At 33.9% G+C, this 21,602-nt stretch overlaps 1 protein-coding gene across 10 annotated transcripts in view; it reads left to right on the top strand.

The window, feature by feature from the left end:
• The window catches only part of PAM (peptidylglycine alpha-amidating monooxygenase), a 295,529-nt gene that overhangs the window by 207,897 nt on the left and 66,030 nt on the right, over positions 1-21,602 (top strand). For all 10 annotated transcript variants that reach the window (XM_081293032.1, XM_081293034.1, XM_081293033.1 and 7 more), the window contains 5 exons: positions 11,444-11,492; positions 15,527-15,594; positions 16,602-16,682; positions 16,966-17,042; positions 17,540-17,643. In XM_081293032.1, coding sequence (XP_081149158.1) covers positions 11,444-11,492; positions 15,527-15,594; positions 16,602-16,682; positions 16,966-17,042; positions 17,540-17,643 — 379 coding nt within the window. The remainder of the gene's footprint in view (positions 1-11,443; positions 11,493-15,526; positions 15,595-16,601; positions 16,683-16,965; positions 17,043-17,539; positions 17,644-21,602) is intronic.

The following is a 21,602-nucleotide window of genomic DNA, read 5'->3' as shown; positions in this document are numbered from 1 at the left end:
TGTCTATACGTCTAAAAAGCTAAAAACTCCACACCCTCAGCAAAGAGACAACAGTATAGAACTTTGTTTCTTGATCTGGGTGCTGATTACATTAGCATGTTCACTTTTTCAGATTTCCAAAGCTGTATCTTCTGATATTTTTGCTTTTTTATATATTATTTTTCACTAAGGAGTTAAAAAATTCTAGAATTCTGAAACTTAGTACAATACATATTTTTAAAAAATGACATATTTACCTAGTATTGGTGGATTTTGTCTTTTAATTTTACTTCTCTGGATATGTGACTTTGAAGCAGTTTTCATTGTTCTGAGAGAAGAAATAGTGAGAATTCAAACTTCATTGTAGATTCTTCATGTTGTTATTTGCATTCATAAATGATGGAAACAGGAACGTGCTCTGACACTAGTCTTCCCACAATATCCTCCTCTCACTGAGTGATTATAAAAGCAGGGAGGTAAGTCTGCCTGACTTCCATTTGATCCCTTTTGGGAACAGCACAGGCCATCATTTCTGAAAGACATCTTCTTGCAGAATGGATAAATGCCTTTTCTCTTCCTTGCCACGAGGCAAATGGAAGCTAGCAATTTCTAGTCCCAAAGCAGTGAATACCAAATCAAAAGCGGCTAACTCACTACAGTGACAACTTCAAAAGGAATTCTTTTTTGAAGATTTTTTTTTCATAGTGCTAGTTTATTTAGCACTGAAACATGTCTGCTAAGCCAGCTTTCAGCAACCTCCAGGAAAACCTGTGTGTAGCTCATGTCATATATTAACAGTGCCTCTATTTCAGTTATATTTTGCAAAGCATATATACATTTGATGTGATAACTTTAAGGTGTTAGTGCTTTATGAACGGGAACTATTTTATCTTGAAGTATCTGTCACTGGAGAGTCCTAATACTTTGAGAACATGCTTTCAGGGGTCAGTAAATTCTGCAGGAGAAATTTGGTGTCTCGGATTATGTTTTGAAGAAACTCTAATTTTAAAAAATATCTGTAGAATATCCATATTTTAGTTAATTTGCATAATTACCAGTACTGTTAAGTGACTTGGACATGCATTTATAATCAAAGTACTATGAAAAATCCAACAGAGGAGGTGCATCTTAGCTATTCCAAAACCAGAGCTACATTCAACATTCCCATGCCACAAATGAGCATAAAACATAGATCTGCTGCTTCCATACTTGGGTTTATTTCCTTCTTGCCTCTCAAGCCTGTGTGCATCTCTCAGCAGCAGGGTTTTAGTTGCACAGAAATAATCATTTTGATATAGCTACACAGATTAAAAATATAGAAACACCTTTTTAGAAACAAAACCAAATACGACATGGGTCAACTGATAGCAGTCTGTGCAAATGCCAAGGAAACTGGCTGTGTTAGATCTATTGAGATCACTCTTCATTTTCCAAAGGGATTTCCAGTCGTTTTTAATTATATGGAAATTTTCCTGACTTTAGAAATTAATCCCCAAATAATCTCCTGCTATTGATCACCTTGGGAGCCATGATTTTGTCTCAGCAAAACATCATCTGTCCCATTAATTTAATGTTGCTAATTTAGAACAAAGAACCATAAGGTAAAAATCAAGACAGCTTAATAGTCAAGTAGTTATTACACTATCTATGTACATACATTATTACAAAATTATTGATGATGGCTGCATTATCTTTGATTCATTTCCATTTATGTGCTCAAGACAGGAAGAAAGCAGAGAATGAGTCCTTTAAATTATGTTCAGAACACTCTGGGGAGGGAAGATTGAAAGGTGTGATAGAGTTTAGAAGCATTTGCTCCAAGTTTTCTAGAGCAAGTTTCTTTATTAAAGATGTTACTGCTTTGTATTTCAAGACTTATTAATGATTACAGGCAAGCCTTTTCAGTACTTCCATAAGAGAAAAAAAAATCATTATCCAAAACTCTGGTTTTGGATAGTAGGAAATGGGTGTTTTATTCCTTATGTATGCCTTCCTAAAAGTATGGTGAAGTGAAATCCATTCTATGACTGGCTTTCTGAAGGACGTTACTAATTAGTGGGATATAGTCTACAATAATACATTGGTTCCCTCAGGAACAATGGTTGACCTGTTTTTTTATTAAAGCAGGAAACAACCAGGATGAGATGAGCTCATGCAATGTAGAGGGCTATCTCTAGAGGGAAAAAGTAGGAGAGACCAGCAGACTCTAAGAACCTAAGAGGTAATAGGTTATCATCATGCATTATTCCTCATCCTTACTTGACTACTTATCTAAGAATCCAAGCAGGAACTATATTATTAGAAAAGCAAGCTAAATAGTTTGGGATGGATAACCTCATATCCCATGCATTCACCTCCCATTAAGAGAATTGAACTTCCTCCTTAAGTGGATACCACTGGCTACTTATTCATTCTTGCTTAATTCCTTCATCTTACCTTCAGGGTTTCTCTCCCTCTCCCTCTCCCTCTCCCTCTCCCTCTCCCTCTTCCTCTCCCTCTCCCTCTCCCTCTCCCTCTCCCTCTCCCTCTCCCTCTCTCTCTCTTTCTTTCTAGCAGGGATTGAACCAGGGGCAGTCAACCACTGAGCCACATCCCCAGCCCTTTTTATATTTAGGATATTTCATAGATAAAATGCCTTAAAACAAAACTTCTTTTATTTGGGAAAAAAGAGAGAGAAAAAGAAAAATAAAGAAAATACATATTAATCATTAATATTGGAGGATTAAACTTGAGATGCCAGTGTGTCTCCAGTTACCTGAACTACTATAGGCAACACTCTTAATCTCTACATCCTCTTTTTCCTTATCTATAAAGTTTAAGAGTAGAACTCCTCCATCTCCAGGGTTCCTTTCACTTATGAGTTCTATGAGTCTGTATGTTTGATAAAATGTCTTGCTGTGGTTATACATCTCTGCTTCAGCAGGGAACTGTTTCTCAGAAAAGGCAAGCTGAGACCCTTGTGAAGCAGTCATCCAGTTTTCATCTTTCTCAAGATTAGATTCTGATAGAATGCTATTTTCAAGTCTCATCCAGTGTCTGGAGATATTTGTTTCTTTCATCATCAAACTACTTTTTAGAAGTCTTAACACTCAAACACCACTACTGCTGTACTGTCCTATGTAGTGATGTATTTCTAAGGCATTATTAGTTTCTGTTATTTTACATTTCTTTTTAAAAAATGTTCTTTTAACTTTTCCATTGTATTCACCATTATAAAATTACTAGTACATACATATGACACTGTAATGGAATACAATGACATAATGAAATACCCCTCCCAATGTCACCTGATGCCTCTCTACTGAATGAATTTTCCTCTCCACATCCGTACCGGATCATTTTGGCTAAAATTCTATCTTACTGCCAGAAAAAAAAAAAAAAAGAAAAATTCCCTTAACAAGGATGTCTTTCATTCAATTCTCTGTAAATACAGAACATTATTATCTAACAGCCAGTATTACCAGTGTGCCTTGGGAGAGAGAGTAAGCCTAGAGCCCAATCCAGTGAAGACATTAGTTTACTTTGGAATAAGAAAATTAAAATAAAAATAATTGGAGCTATGTTCAAAGAAGAGCTGCCAAGATTTTTGCATGTTAATAGTTGTACAGTAACTTCAATATCAGCATAAAAATGGTCTCACTCTCTCTTCTGCAAATGCAGGATCCCATTGAACTGACTCTTTTCCAGAACTCAGAAAGAATCAGTTTGTCTTGAGTCTGATCAAGGGGAACTTTATTGCTAAAAATCATAGAAGAACCTTGAAACCAGACATTGTCAACTTCTTCACAGTCCCAAGGGCCTCTAAATCAAGAATTTCATTTATCTAGACCATGGCATCTTACTAAAATTTCTTTATTTCATTGACAACCCTGTTCTGCTGTGTTCTTTATCTACTCAGTTTAGAACTTTCTGAGAATATCTATTTTGCACAGTCTCTTTTTTCAAAATACACATACACCAATTGTTTTTAATATGAATTTTTAATTTTTAAAATTTGTTCTAATTATTTATACATGACAATAGAATGTATTTTAACACATCATACATGAATGGAGTATAACTTCTCATTCTTCTGGTTGTACATGATATAGGATTATACATGTTGTATAATCATATATGCATATCGGATAATAATGTTCAATTCATTCTATTATCCTTCCTAGCCCCATACCCTCTCCTCTCCCTTAACTCCCCTCTGTCTAATCCAAAGTATCTCTATTCTTCCCTACCCTCCAGTATGAATTAGCATCCATATATCAGACTAATATATATATATATATATTAGTCCTTTGGGATTGGCTTATCTCGGTTAGCTTGATATTCTCAAGCTCCATCCATTTACCAGCAAATGCCATAATTTCATTCTTCTTTAAGGCTGAGGAACATTCCAAAGAAATACAAATTTTCTTTATTCATTCATCTGTTGAAGTGCACCTAGTTTGGTTCCATAGCTTGGTTATTATGAATTGAGCTGTGGTATGGCTGTGTTACTGCAGTATGCTGAATTTAAGTCTTGGGGTATAAACCAGAGAGTGAACAAATTCAATTGTAATTCTGTTTTCAAGCTGTCTTTTTACCTTTTTGCTATCCCCATGTTCCTTTCCCCTTTCTATTCCTGTATTGTAAGTTGTGCTTTAGTTTTTTTTCCATTTTAAAGATATTCCAGACTTATAAAGAGAAAAATGTATTTCTTAAAAGTAATATATCCATATGCTAAATTTTTGTCAATAGAAGGAGTAACATTTAACATTTACTAAATTTTTCTTAAGCTTCAAATATAGTGCCAAGTTCATAAGTTAACATCTCATTTATAGATTAAAGTTTCTTACTATTATAAATATTGATCACTAGAGCTAGGAATTGGGGAACATGCCTGTAATCCCAGAGACTCTGGAGATTGAGACACAAGGATCCCAAGTTTAAGGCCAGCCTCAGCAACTTAGGAAGACCCTCAGAAACTTGATAAGACCCTGTCTCAAAATTAAAAATGAATTCTGAGGATGGAATAGCTCAGTGGCAAAGTGCCCCTGTGTTCAATCCCCAGTAATTTTTATATGTGTACATATATGATTTTACACATCTGCCTTAACAAAAACAGATGCATATGCCAAGCCCTGGTTCATGATGTGGCAGACTTTGTCCGTTATTGGGGACACAGCACCAGCAGATGACATCCCCAAAGAAGAAAACATAGACAAGAAGAGGAAGCTGTGAAACAACCCAGCTCCTAGCAGAGAAACTCAGAAAGGAGCTCTGTGAATTTAGGAAATGTATAAGATCCAATCTAGTGTAGAAGCAAATTTTGTGAAGCAGCTGGACCTTCAGGCATCCAAAAATGAAGACCTTGAGAACAAACCTGTGAGCTTGCAAGACTTCTGCAGTTTCACAGCAGTAAAATCCAGTCACCCTGAGATAGTCCTCAGGGTGTTTTTGAACTTGAGATCTCAACAACATAAGACAAACATGGCTGTGCTCCTGAGCTCTGCATTGCTGCATCCTGAACCTACAACATGTATTTTATTTGTTTACTATCTATTTTATTTATCTACTTCATGGCATTGCATTGTGTTTTGGACATTGTTGATCCGGTGATTTCCCTGAATATGAGTCTGTTTGTTTTCAGTGGTCTGGGCTTGAGCAAGAAATGTGATATAATTTGTTGTTGTTGTTGTTGTTTTTTTTTTTGAGTTTACAAGTATTACACTCTTTTTTTAAAATTTTTATTGTTGGTTGTTCAAAACATTACATAGTTCTTGATATATCATATTTCACACTTTGATTCAAGTGGGTTATGAACTCCCATTTTTACCCCGTATACAGATTGCAGAATCACATCGGTTACACATCCATTGATTTACATATTGCCATACTAGTGTCTGTTGTATTCTGCTACCTTCCCTATCCTCTACTATCCCCCCTCCCCTCCCCTCCCCTCCCCTCTTCTCTCTTTACCCCCTCTACTGTAATTCATTTCTCCCCCTTGTATTTTTTTCCCTTTCCCCTCACTTCCTCTTGTATGTAATTTTGTATACCCCTGAGGGTCTCCTTCCATTTCCATGCAATTTCCCTTCTCTCTCCCTTTCCCTCCCACCTCTCATCCCTGTTTAATGTTAATCTTCTTCTCATGCTCTTCTTCCCTACTCTGTTCTTAGTTACTCTCCTTATATCAAAGAAGACATTTGGCATTTGTTTTTTAGGGATTGGCTAGCTTCACTTAGCATAATCTGCTCTAATGCCATCCGTTTCCCTCCAAATTCTATGATTTTGTCATTTTTTAATGCAGAGTAATACTCCATTGTGTATAAATGCCACATTTCTTTTATCCATTCATCTATTGAAGGGCTTCTAGGTTGGTTCCACAATCTTGCTATTGTGAATTGTGCTCCTATGAACATTGATGTAGCAGTGTCCCTGTAGTATGGTCTTTTTAGGTCTTTAGGGAATAGACCGAGAAGGGGAATAGCTGGGTCAAATGGTGGTTCCATTCCCAGCTTTCCAAGAAATCTCCGTACTGCTTTCCAAATTGGCCGCACCAATTTGCAGTCCCACCAGCAATGTACAAGTGTACCCTTTTCCCCACATCCTCGCCAGCGCTTGTTGTTGTTTGACTTCCTAATGGCTGCCAGTCTTACTGGAGTGAGATGGTATCTTAGGGTGGTTTTGATTTGCATTTCTCTGACTGCTAGAGATGGTGAGCATTTTTTCATATACTTGTTGATTGATTGTATGTCCTCTTCTGAGAAGTGACTGTTTAGGTCCTTGGCCCATCTGTTGATTGGGTTATTTGTTATCTTATTGTCTAATTTTTTGAGTTCTTTGTATACTCTGGATATTAGGGCTCTATCTGAAGTGTGAGGAGTAAAGATTTGTTCCCAGGATGTAGGCTCCCTATTTACCTCTCTTATGAAATGTGATATAATTTGGGCACTGAAAGAAGCCACAGAAAAAGAAGTGGTCATGGAAACACCATGGATGAAGACTGAACAACAACATGCCTTTTTTTTTTTTTTAACAAACCATCTAAGTCAATATTAAACACCTTAAAGATTCTTTAAATAAAAAATAAATCAGTGGAATAGTTTTCTTCCGTTTCTGCCTCTAATTCACACAGATTTAGTCCTGTAATTATTTCAGACCATTTTATTTTACTCACTGCTATTCCCATATTTTTTTAAGGGATGTTATTCAATTTTTCCAGTCTACTGCCCTGGATTAACTTTTGTTTTATTTCTTCTCCTTTCTTCTCTCTTATTTTCTTTCACTCTAGTCCCAGAATAAGTCTTTCCAACCATCTTGTTCAGCCAGTTCATGGTTTTGGTATCCTGAGTTCATTTTCTATACATTTCTTAAATATCTCAATTCTGATTTCTTTTCTTTTTAAAAAAAATTTATGTGGTAATATATTAGCAGAAGTATCAATACATTTCTTTGTTATAATGAACTCTTTAATTACCATCCATTTTTATGATGATGCATAATCAGAGACAGATTTCATATACAGCCTGGTGAATTGAAATGAATAAATTCTTATGAGGTTTCATATCTTGTAGCCAAAGCACTGCATTACAACAGAAGGTCAAAGTCAGAGTATGTTGCAAATCATCAGTGATATATGCAAAACTAGCTGAAGTTTCTGAGTTCACTAGAGTAAATCCAGGGTAAGGGTTATGAAAATAATAATGCATCACTGTCAGAAGGATCATGTTGGAGTTAAAAGGCCACCGTTTTCATGCCAAACACTAAGGCCAAAATATGCTTCTCAACAAAGTTTTCACCTGCTGTAAGAGCAGATGTGGTTCCAGTAGCACTCCTTAACCCCAGACCACTTTGTTTGGTAGAGTCTAAGTTGTTCCCACTGGGACTTCTTATTCTGTGTATATGCAAGAATTGTAAGGCCTTCAGGTCAAACTGTAGAAAGATGTATCAGAAGAGGCCAGAATCTTTAGAATAATAAAATTTGATGTTGAAATAGTGAATGTATCAAGATTAATAAATGTTGGCAATGCCTAAAATGTATGTAAATATGCTTTATATGTTTTTACTTTGAGATAACTTTTAGATCTTGTTATTAAACTATATATATGTTAATTCCTTTTATAAACAGAACAATTTTTTAAAGTCACAGTTAAAATAGTGATTCTACCACCTCAGGGTTAAATAATGATGGATTTCCCAAAGCAATATCCATGATATAAAATAATATCTACCCACACATTCATATGCACCCCACATTTTTAAAAATGCTTTGAAGCAGTGGATAATATTGACCAAATAAATTTGATAGAAGCAAATTTCTTTGGCCATTATGCAGAATCTGTCTAGTATGATTTTAAAGTAAATGTCTTTGCTAACTTTCCTTTTATAGGTTTTAATTTCTGAAGCGTTTCATAAAACAGACAGGGTTTTTACTTTGGATCTATGTATATTCACCAGCCCAATCCCATACAAGATTTACTACTTTCTGTTTGACAAAATTATGTTGCTAGAATTGAGCTTTCCTTACAAGTTGTTGTAGTATGCAAGTTTAGAATTTGTTTCTAATTTGTTTTTAATTTTTGTGCTTTAAGAAAAAACTACTCCATGTAGATATTTCTAACAAATAATAATATCTAATAGGAAGATGCTATGTTTTATTGCTTTTAGTAATAGCTACCTGTCATTATGCTATTAGTAACTTTCCTGCTACTCTTAATTTGTTGGCAGCTTTTAGCCTTAATAAAAAAATTTTTTTCAATAGTTCTTGAGTTATGTTAGCTTACTTATTAATTTCTTCCATTTAATTTTATACAACTCATGAATGATTTGCCAAGTTGTATAATAGAATGAGCCAGGCACTGTGATGCTGCCTGTAATTCCTGCAACGCAGGAAGCTGAAGCAGGAGGATCACAAAAGGTCAAGACTAGCCTCAGCAAGTTAGGGAGACTCCATCCCAAAATAAAAAATAAAAAATATTAAGGGCTGGGGATGAAGCTCAGTGGTGGAGCATCCCCATTCTGAAAAAAAAAAATCAAAACATGATTCATTTGTTTTATTCAATGCAAAGATATAACAAGAATCCAAAAGATAATTTTCAGTGCACATTGAACTTTTTGCTTGTATGTGTGTTGTGAGGGAGTCTCCCTGGTTTTATAATAAAAACCTGAAAAATCTGACATTCAGTAATCAGTAAATACTATTTAGGGGCTGGGTACTGAACTATTTGAGCACTTTATATGATCCTGTCACTAATTTCATGATTTCTGTGTACACCGCATAAAATCCAGACTCTAAATCCACTCTGTGTCCTGTACTCTTAATCTTCAGCTGTGCAGCCACCTCAATTCTCTTTTTTTACTATGTTTCTTTCCACAATGGCCTCTCCTGTCCCATAAGCATACCCTGTTCTTCTATAGGCCTTTACTGTCCCTTCAACCATGGATGTTCTTCCTTAGGTCTGGTGTCCCCCCCTTCACTGACTCTAGCAGATAAACAGCTGCCCAGAGTCCCATCCTATTGCATACACTGTATAACACTTTTTTTGTTTATTTTTTCCTATCTGTCCTGAACCATGAGAGCAGGAAACTGGATTATATTGTTTTCCTCTGTATCCAAGTGTACAGCATAGGGTCGGGATTACTCTGGCTACTCAATAAGTTTAATTAAATAAATGGGTGATTCTTGTTTCTCAAAATAACTTTATAATGCAGGTTATTTTTTAATACACATGAAAAAGTGTTGCCTGCAATGAACTAAGCTAATTAAGTAAGCCTCTGGAGTTTGGCCTTCGTTTGGTGTGAAGGAGTGGTATATTCTCTACCATTATCTTTTGATCAGTGGAGATATTTACATGATTATCCGTAAGGTCATTAGCTAATCATTTGAAAGCAGTATGGATGAGGCATATTTATTAAATCATAGTAGTACATATAAAAGAGCTTGTTCTAAAAAATGAAAGCTTTTTTTAAAAAATGAAGAAGCTACTCTATTATCCTTTTTATATTTAAAATCGTGATAAATTTGATTCATTCAATGCAAAGATATAACAAGAATCCAAAAAATAATTTTCAGTGCACATTGAAATTTTTCTTGGATGTTATTGTGAGGGAGTCTCCCTGGTTTTGTAATAAAAAAAAATCAGACATTCAGTAATCAGTAAACAGTATTTAGGAGCTGGGTACTAAGCTCCTATTATTATTAACTTCCTCCTTCTTTAAAACTCACTTGAAATTATGTAGAAAAAACTTCCCTGAAATAACTAGGAAGACACTGCCTCCCTGAAATGGACTCAATGTGTTAGAGATTCCTTTGTAAAATGAAAAAGGCAAAAAAAAAATGATTGAATAAAAGTGCTTATCTTTTATTCACTATTTTAAGATCAAAACTAATACAGATATTTTTTGTATTTTATTCTCAAATCATTATACATGATTTCATGTGTTTTTTTCTTTAATTAGCTAAAGTAAATCAAAATACATCTTGTCAGTTACCTGTTATTATATATTTCTAGATGAAGCTACCTTAGTCTTTCTCATGGAAATGATAACCAAGTGGAAAAAAAAAGCCACTAAAACCTCATTCCACCTGCTGATATTTATTAACACACTTTATTTCTTAGTGTCTAGTATAACTCTATCAATCTTGCACACACCCATTGCACACAATAATTATTTGTATAAAAACTCTAAATTTTATATAAACTTTTATAACTACTGAGAGTAAAGTGTGAAGTAGAAAAAATTTAATCACTCTGCAAATACAAGAAATTAATAGTGTATTAATCATGATCTCTGTGGTGGAAGGTCAGCAAGTTCAATAGAATTTAGATGGGTATTTTTCATTCCTACTTTATTTTGCACTTGGGAAACAGAGAGAGAGGATGTGCAAGAAGTTTTTGCAGTTTTGACAAAGATAAAGAGGTACTCAGACAGAGGCTTTTGGCTGAACTTAGGGTATAAAATGAATTAGGATCAGCTATTTATTTAAAAGGTAGGGATATGCATGGCCTAAATTACAAGACGAGGTGATCCCTATATATAATTTGAGACATTAAACTAAAAATGGCAAAACAATGCCTTCAGAACCTAAATCATGGGCTACAAAAGTTCTTGAAAAGTACAAAATGCAGTTGTTTACTTTCCCATGGGGAAAAAAAATCTTTTAGTTGACCGGATTTTTTCTGGGTATTTTAGCAATATAAATAATGCAAAGAGAGTAGCAACAGCCTTCTTCTATGAGCTATTACAGCTGCAGGAAAGCCCATAACTGATGAGTTGATGAGCCAAGAAATACCCAAGACTGCATGAACTGGTAGTTTTGTTGTTTCTGTGGGTGACTAAAGGAATTAAGGAATATTAAAGTATTTTGTAAAATCAGAAAGAAAATTAACATAGTTTTTAGGTTTTATATTTAAACACTTACAATTTATTAGTTTGACATCCCCTTTTCTGATTTTTGTATTGAAGGTATGTGTTTGTGTGTTTTCAGATAACCACAAGGACTGTTCTGGCGTGTCTTTACACCTCACACGTCTGCCGTAAGTCCCTCCTGCTTTCTTTCTTTCTTTTTTTTTTCATATTTATTCTATTTTGTTGTTGTAGTTCTAATTAGTTATACATGACAGTAGAATGTTTTTGACACATCATACATAAATGGAATATAACTTCTTCATTCTTCTGGTTATACATAATGTGGAATTGTACCAGCCCTGTAATCATATATGCACATAGGGTAATAATGTCCCATTCATTCTGCTATCCTTCCTACCTCTATGCCCCTCTTCTCCTTTTACTCCCCTCTGTCTAATTCAGAGTACCTCTATTCTTCCCTAGCCACCTGCCCCCACTTTATTGTGAATTAACATTCATATATTAGAGAAAACATTCAGCTTCTGGTTTTTTGAGATTGGCTTATTTCATGTAGCATAACATCCTCCAGCTCCATCAATTTACCTATAAATGTCATGATTTCATTTTTCATTAATGCTGAGTCAACATTCCATTGTGAATATTTACCCCATTGTCTTCATCCATTCGTCTGTTGAAGGGCACCTAGGTTGGTTCCATAGTTTAGCTATTGTGCATTGAGCTGCTATAAAACATTGATGTGGCTGTACTATGCTGATTTTAAGTCTTTGGGGTATAAACCAAAAGCTGGATCAAATAGTGATTCCATTCCAAGTCTTCTGAGGAATCTCCATACTGCTTTCCAGATTGGCTGCACCAATTTGCAGTCCCACCAGCAGTGTATGAGTGTGCCTTTTTCCCCACATCCTCACTAACACTTTTTGTTGTTTGTATTCTTGATAGCTGCCATTCTAACTGGAGTGAGATGAAATCTTAGAGTAGTTTTGAATTGCATTTCTCTCATTGCTTGAGACATTGAACTTTTTTTCATATATTTGTTGATTGATCGGATTTCTTCTGTGAAGTGTCTGTTCAATTCTTTAGCCCATTTATTGATTGGGTTTTTATTGTTGTTGAGTTCTTTATAATATTCCATTGATTAATGCTCTATCTAAGGTGAATGTGGTAAAGATTTTCTCCCATTCTGAATGCTCTCTCTTCACATTCTTGATTGTTTCCTTTTCTGTGAAGAAGCTTTTTAGTTTGAATCCATCCCATTAATTGATTCTTGATTTTAATTCTGTTGCTTTAGGAGTCTTGTTAAGGATGTCAGTTCCTAAGCGGACATGGTGAAGATTTGAGCCTACTTTTTCTTCTATTTGGTAGAGGATCTCTGTTTTAATGTCTAAGTCTTTGGTCCACTTTGAGTTGAGTTTTGTGCAGGGTGAGAAATAGGGGTTTAATTTCATTTTGCTACATGTGAATTTCCAGTTTTCCCAGCAAGATTTGTTGAAGAGGCTATCTTTCCTCCAATGTATGTTTTTAGTGCCTTTGTCTAGTATGAGATAACTGTATTTATATTAATTTATTGCTGTGTCTTCTGTTCTGTACCATTGGTCTACGTGTCTGTGTTGGTGCCAAAACCATGCCATTTTTGTTACTCTGGCTTTGTAGTATAATTTAAGGTCTGGTATTGTGATGCTTCCTACCTCACTTTTCTTGCTAAGGATTGCTTTGGTTATTCTGGGTATCTTCTTTTTCCAAATGAATTTCATGATTCTTTTTCTATTTCTGTAAAGAATGCCATTGGGTTTTTTAATGGGGCTTGCCTTAAATCTGTATAATGCTTTTGGTAGTATGGCCATTTTGACAATGTTAATTCTGCCTATCCAAGAGCAGGGGAGATTTTTCCATCTTCTAAGGTCTTCTTCTATTTCTTTCTTTAGTGTTCTGTAGTTTTCATTGTAGAGGTCTTTCACCTCTCTTATTAGGTTGATTCCCACATATTTTATTTATTGATTTTTTTGAGGCTATTGTGAATCGGGTAATTTCTCTTTTGGTGGATTCATCTTTGATGTATAGGAACACATTTGATTTATAGGTGTTAATTTTATATCCTGCTTCTTTGCTGCATTCGTTTATTAATTCTAGAAGTTTTCTGGTGAAATGTTTTGGATCTTGTAAGTAGAATCATGCTGTCAGAAAATAGTGATAGTTTGAGTTCTTCTTTCCCTATTTGTATCCCATTGATTTCTTTCTTCTCTCTAATTGTTCTGGGTAGAGTTTCAAGGACAGTGTTGAATAAAAGTGATAAAAGAGAGCATCCTTTTCTTGTTCCATTTCTTACAGGGAATGATTTTAATTTTTCTCCATTTAGAATGATGTTGGCCTTTGGTTTATCATAGATAGCTTTTATAATGTTGAGTTATGTTCTTACTCTCTCCCTAGTATTTCTATTGTTTTGAGCAGAAAATGATTTTTCTGCATCTGTTGAGATTATCATATGATTCTTGTCTTTAAATCTATTGATGCGATGAATTGTGTTTATTGATTTCTGTGTGTTGAGCCAACTTTGCACCCTCACTTGATCATGGTACACAATCTTTTTAATATGTTTTTCTATGCTATTTGCCAGAATTTTATTGCGAATTTTTGCATCTATGTTCATCAAGAATATTAGTCTGAAGTTTTCTTTCCTTGATGTGTCTTTGTCTGGTTTTGGTATCACAGTGATGCAAGCTTCATAGAATGAAGTTGGAAGGGTTCCCTACTTTTCTATTTTATGGAATAATTAGGGGAGTATTGGTGTTAATTCTTCTTTGCAGGTCTTGGTAGGCTTTTTAAATTTTTTTCCTATTATTATTATTATTATTATTGCATTACAATTCTTAATATACCTTTATATCACAATTTATCATATCTCTGATTGTATATAAGGTATATTGACACCAAATTCATATCTTCATACATGTATTTTGATAATAATGAGAGTCTCTTTCCACCATCCATGCTATTCCTTGGTAGGCTTTTGATGGTGTCTTCTGTTTCACTGTTTGAAACTGATGGGTTTTCTTAAATGAGCAACAACATTAAGATCTTTGCAAACTATTGTGGAAGGCAAATTAACTCAGACTTACTGTTTTAAAGTCATGAATATGAATCATCTCAGCATCCTATGAGTCAGGAACATAGGCACAACATAGAAGGCTCCCCTGGCTGGTGTTGTCCAAAGGGGCTGCAAGCAGAGTCTCTGCTGGGGATTCAGTCATTTCAAGGCTAGACCCGGGAACAGCCACTTCCAAGATAACTCACATGGTTGCTGACAGGATTTATTGCTTTGCTGGGTGTTGGCCAAAGGTCTCCCTCATTTTTTTTCCCCATAAGGTTTATAAACAGTGCAGGTTACAATACAACAACTGGCTTCCATCACAGAATGTAAGTAAAAAAGCAAGCAAGGGATTATGTGAAGGATGAAATCCAGAGGTTTTTTTGTAACTTAATCTTAAGAGGTGACATATCATCATTCTTGCCATATTCTATTTGTTAGAAATATGTTAGTACGCTTACTTGTGCTCACCCTCAAGGTGAGGGAGGGAATTAGACAAGGCATGCTCATCACAGCTAGGAATCATGACAGCTTGATCAGTCAGGGTTTTCCAAAGAAACCTGAATTAGTAGATGGATAGTGAGGAAGAAAAAATAATTTTAAGGGATTGGCTCATGCTTTTGTATGGACCTACAAATCCAAAATCTGTAGGGCCAACAGGAAATTTAGGGAAAGGTAGAGGTTGTTGCCTTCTTGGGTCCAAAGACAGTGTGTAGGCAGAATTTCTTACTTTTCAGGGGACCCGAGTCTTTTTTCTTAAAGCCTTTAACTGATTGTATGAGACCTGCTCAAATTATGGAAAATAAACTGCCTTACATGAAGTCGAATTTAAATGTTAATCATATCTAAAAACACAATAATCCTTCCAAGAAATATCTAAGCTAATGTTTGACCCATCAGCCAGATACCATAATTTAACAAAGTTGACACATAAAGTTAGTTATAACTGAGACTAGTTAGAATCTACCTTTTATTGTCTACCTTTTCTAATTTGTTTCATTTTGATTTTTACAAAAATAACATTCTATAAACTAATGTATTGAGATATACATATTTGTCCAGTGAAATAGTTTTGGCATTATCTCATTATTGAGAAAAATAATACTTTTTTTCCTGCAGACAGCCTTTAATTGCTGGCATGTACCTTATGATGTCTGTTGACACTGTTATACCACCAGGAGAGAAAGGTAAGGAATGATCTCTTTGTATTTCTGTTACCTCATTGAGTAATCTATAAGAATGGACTTACAGTTTATTTTTTATCAACTTTATAAAAAATGACCAATATTTGTATCTAAAAAATAAGCTAATTCTTTATTGTCATTATGTTTAAAGTGATTTGGTATTGTTCTAAGCCAATTATTTGTTATATTTTCAATATTTATTTATTGAAATGCTAAGAATTGAGACTCATGGGCAGGTAGTGGTGTATAAATTAAAGAATAAATCCTGAGTATTTTATAAATCAGTCACCCATTTTTGAGATGCAAAAGGTGAAGTGCATAATGTGCGACAATGTAAACTACTTCATGGGAAGGCTAGAAATCAATAGGCTTCAAATTCAACACCAGCTCAGTCTTTGAACTTGTATATATATTAATTTCCCTACTTGCAAAATGAGATAATAGCTGTTTCACCTAAACTGGCAAAAAGCCGTGAGAATAATTGTTATTTATCAGTATATCTAAAGACCCTCTAACAAAAGTGTCATGTTAAATATTGTTTGTTATTATTGGTAATTTCAAAGTTAATATTCAGTACAGGCACTTTGTTTTGTCCACTGATCTATTACCAAAAGAAACTTATTGCATTGCTAGTATGTGTTACACTGTAAGGAAGATAAAGTATATGAAGACAGCCCCTTATCAACAGGAACTGTTCAGCCTGATGATTTTAGTATTTGCATTCAATCTTTCAAAAATCTATTATTCCAAAAATAAAAGCCATTTTTTAAGCTTTTCAACTGGATAGATTTCAAGATAAAGATAACAAATTAATTAAGCCTGTTTTGTGACAGGGTATTATAATTATCTGAAGTAGGAAGCTTTTAATCTTTCTTGGTGAAATGGACGGCACAGGATGAGCACTTACTATCTGCTGGGTTTGAGTGCATGTGACTAGCTCACTTTTAGAAAAGAAGAATGTCGTTTTCCAGTTGAATAGTGACTTTTGTCTGTGTTTTTCTTTCTCACAGTGGTGAATTCTGATATTTCATGCCATTATAAAACGTACCCAATGCATGTTTTTGCCTACAGAGTTCACACTCACCATTTAGGTAAGAACCTTAAGCTACATGTTAAATTTATAAGTATTTACCATTGTGCTTGCTAGTGCTGTAAATGTAAAATGTTGATTGTACTTGACCTTAATTCTGTTTCAAAGAAATTTCAGCCAATACCTTGAATTTTTTATGCTGTTTCATCATGTTATTTTCATGAAGATACTCATTACTTAGGGTTCTGAAAAGATTCAGGTTTTATTTTAAAAAGAAAAATAAATGTGGTTTTGCTTTTCTGTGTTGTTATTTCATATGGTTACAATTTACGTTTATTTTTAAGGTAAGGTAGTAAGTGGATACAGAGTAAGAAACGGACAATGGACATTAATTGGACGCCAGAGCCCCCAGCTGCCACAGGTATGTAGGATCCAATTTAATTTGGGGAGGAAAAATACTAACCAACAGAAAGTAATTTTTAAAAATTCTTATGTAATACCTTGTTCATTTCTTTAGCATCTAACAGTCTCCATATTTTCCTTTTCTGTAAATCTGAGTTACATAACCTCCTGTTTTACAACTTCCAATTTGATGTTTTCCTTACCAGTTCTCTCAATATGATCTGAACATGTTAGTGAAGTCCTTTCGATCCTATCATTTAGTCATAAGTGTTTCAGATAGTTCTTCTGTTATTGTACGTATTGTGTTTTATGGAATGCATTTGTAAATATGCTTTCAAAGTTGTAAAGTGGAATTGATTAATTAGAGATAAACTCTTCTATCTAGTGAGTATCTGTGTATGTGTCTATCTCTTTGTCCTCTCCATAAGCAGTGCTCCAAGCCTCACATATTTTAAGCATATGGTTCTGGGTTTTAATGGTAATTTCAATGGATCACTGTGTTTGTCTTCCGGGCAGGCTTTTTACCCTGTGGAACACCCAGTGGATGTTAGTTTTGGTGACATACTAGCAGCAAGATGTGTATTCACTGGTGAGGGCAGGACAGAAGCCACACACATTGGGTAAGATTCTGTACTTTCCATTATTTCAAGAGACTTTTTTTTTAACACAAGGCATGATCATAGGTGACAGTTATTATTGTGAATAGATTATGTACATTTTTTTTGTCCTGTCATGGACAATTAGAACAAACTAGTATTTTATCATTAAAATTGATCAATTTGGATAACCCCCAGAACATGCCTATTTTTATGTGCTTTTATTATTTCTGCTTCATTAAGCTCCTCAACATCATGCCTCTCCATTATATAGTTAGAAAACCATATATTACTTCTTTAGACACATAAAAATGAAGAAAATATCATGATTATGAAAGGTTTTCTTTTAGGAAAATAAGTTTTCTATTTAGTCATACTCATAAAATACTCAGAAACATGTTTTCTTCTGCCTGTTAGAATTTCTGAATATTCTATAAGTTCCAGTTTTTTAGGATAATAATATGCAGCACTTCCAAAAGGGGGAGATCAAATAATTTTCAAAATGCAATTCTCAAATGCCAAGCCTCCTTGAAATAATTACGCTTTATAACACTAAGTAAAATTTTCAAAGCACTGTGAACTCTTTCAAAAAAGATAAATAGATAAAAGATTTAAAAATGAAAGAGAAAGTTTCTTATTATGCTTTTTGTTGGAAAAGCATCAATGAATCTCCTCTCTGTGTTACACTCTGTTTTAAGGTATTTACTGAGACCACTGGGAAGTGAAGTTTTAAACCATTTATCTCTTGATCAGAGAGAAGTTACAGACAGTAGGGATCTGAAAATTTGGATTAAATGCACTGAAGATGATTCTTACAACAGCACTAACTGGTGGTTGTAAGGGAAAACGGAAAAGTTGCTGATGCAGGTTGAAAAGGGGACATTTAATGAAAAGATGAAAAGATATGTCACTACAAAAGATTTTTATTTTAATAAGCACCAATTTTAAAGCAAAATATAGAACAAAGAGAAAAACATTCTCAATTTATATTAAACAAGATGCTTTCCAGCAGCTTTGCTTTTGGATAAATTTGATAAATTTGGAAAGAGACTTGAAGAAAGCAATGTAATTATTAGGTTCCAGAAAAGGTGAGTGTAAGGAAAGGGTTGACAAAGTAGACATAATGAGATTTGAAAGGTGGAATCTGAGAGTTCACTTCTTGGCAGTGTTTAAATTCCTGAGGTAAAATGATATGGAGGGTATTGATCAGCTTTCTCTATTTTATGTTAGTATAAATCCACAGACATCTTACCTAAATGCCATTGGTTATTTTATTCACCTTTGAAATAAGTAAGTGAAGTAGTAATGAATTCTCCTTCAAAACATTATGTGTATTAGTTTATAAGTGTGCAAAAAAGTAGATTTTTTTGTTTGTTTGGCCAAAGGCAAAAATTACAATTTTAGGAAGCTTATCATCTTGGCCAGATTCTATTTTTTGCATTTTCTCTTCGAGGTAATATCAGCCAGAGAAATTAATGACTTGCTATAATACCAGGATGGGAGGCCAAAGTGATCTCTAGAGGGCTCTTTCATTTTGATGAGTATGGAATAATTCTAGTCTTCTTTAAAATGTGAGTTTGTATTAGAATAATGCCCTAAAATGACTATACTACTCTAGCTTTGTATAAATCTCACGTGGACTAAAGGAAAAACACATTTTGTAATATAAATGAAATTGAAAGGAATTATAGGAAATTAAGTTATTGGGTGAGTCCATATTCTGAATATTTAATTCATACTGCAAAAGCAGTTTTTTCCAAATATAATGATAAGCTATAAGACAATTTTGAATGAATTTAGACATGAATAACAACTCTTATAACAATGCAGAATAATTATAGCATTTAATCTGCTTTTTAGTTTTAGAAAAGTAATAGCAGTAATACATCTCTAGTCTGCAAAATAATAGGTACAACATCCAAAGGGTACTACAGGGTCACAGTTGATAATGTAATCAACAAAAAAGAAAGAAAGAAAGAAAGAGAACAGAAATATTTTGTTTTCTATTAAATTAAATGATACTCTATAAATTTCCATATTTTCCTCTCCTACATCTTCACCTCCACTTCCATCTCCATCTCCACCTCCACCTCCACCCCACATACATCACATGCACTCCTACTGGACACAGGTTTGAGCTCAGAGCCTGAAACACTTAGTTCCAAATAGGTGAATTTAACACAAGATATATTAGTAACTATACTTAGTGGTAAAATGTGTTGTCCAAATATATTTCTTTTAAAATAGTAAATATGAATAGCATATCTTAAACAAATACATTGCACTAAGTATATAGTGATTACAGTACTAATTAATCTGTGAAGGAGCAATATTTTGTGCCTGACTGCACTACATATTTTATATTCAATATGATGCTTCTCTAAATTCATTTCGAATGTTTAGTCAAGTTTAAACAAAAAGAAAGAATTTAATTAAGTCAACCAATTAAGCTAATTAAGTCAGCTAGTCAGCCTAAAAGTTTATAGACTGAAATTTCAAATTAATTCTTGGAATAAATAGATAGTATTTACCTATTTAGTCAATTATTTTGGTCATACTTTTCATTTAAAATGGATCATTTCATGAGAATATGAACTTGAAAGAATATGACAATGTCTAAAATATATTTATGTATACCAAATAGTATGTTAATCAACATTTTGATGTACATTATATGCAAAGATAAAATTATATGATAAATAATAACTCCTTAATGTATAAGTTTAAAGGTACCATATTTATAAAATATTTTTCTTTAAATTTTTCAGGTAATAAAATTAACATTACCTGTTTTGGTTATATTGAAACCTGGCTCTGTTGATTAAGGAGCTTGCCTAGGGGCAAGGGACTCATTAAATTAATAAAGTGCTACAACCTACATCCCAAGCCTGATACACAGCCATTTGGAGACTTCAAAGTGATACATTTCAGACTACTTGGTACTCTCCTAAATAACTATTAAGTATCTTTCTAATAGAAAATAATTATTTTTATAAAACCTCCTATAGAACCCTGATAGATATCAGTAAATTGATTGATATGCAGATATAAATATTTTTCAGAAATACTATAGAAAGTACATAAATTGACCTAACTCATTATTCATCAGTGTAATATTTTAGAGATAATATATTATGTCATAATAAGTTGCGGACATTTATTAAGCAAAGTCATTCATCCTTCTATCATTTAACATGTATTTTTAAAATTTTATTATTTGGGGGCTCATCACACTGTGTTGGACTTGAAGCTTTATATTAAGCCAGTATAAAAGAGGAGGTTATCACATAAGCACTTTGTTGTGAAGAGCATGAAAGAATTCTATACTGCAGTATTGGGATACAGATGATGTCTGCAGTCATTATTTCAAAGAGTCACATTGACATTGAGGGATGTTAAAAGGACCAGGCGGTGGAGCCAAGACAGACCTGGGAACATGCCTGCCTCCCTGCTTCTGTAGATCATTCAGATTGGCAGACTTGAATTGCATATGTTGAGCTCTGTGAAAAATAAGGATGTGTGTGTCAAAAATCCCCCTAATAAATACAGAAAGTGATAGGCTGAAAGTGCAAGTCTTTTTTGTTTTTGTTTTTTTGGTAAAAGAAAGATGAATGTGGAATAAAATTGGCAAACTATGATGCTGATACTCAGGATGATTTGAATCTTCACAGTTTTAATATATAATAGTTTCTCTGTCAGATAGGAGCTCAGAGTTACCTTGACTACAAGTCCAATCACAGATAGGAAGGAATAAAGCAAGACTCCTTTCTTTATGATCAGCTCATTCTGTGAAATCTTTCTTTGAAATCAAAGATTCCTAGATTATTTGAGTAACTCAATTTTGTATCAATGTATCAGTATCTCAAATGAACTATATTGATGAACTGATTAGGATGTCTCACCAAATCAAAAATATTTAGCAATGAACATATTTATGTCTGTATAGTTAACACATAATATGTAAGTGTAATTGAATTAGTGTA

This window comes from Spermophilus citellus, assembly GCF_964194105.1.
Source record: "Spermophilus citellus genome assembly, chromosome: 1".
NCBI classification, from domain to species: Eukaryota; Metazoa; Chordata; class Mammalia; order Rodentia; family Sciuridae; genus Spermophilus; species Spermophilus citellus.
This window is presented reverse-complemented; position numbering and strand designations above follow the sequence as displayed.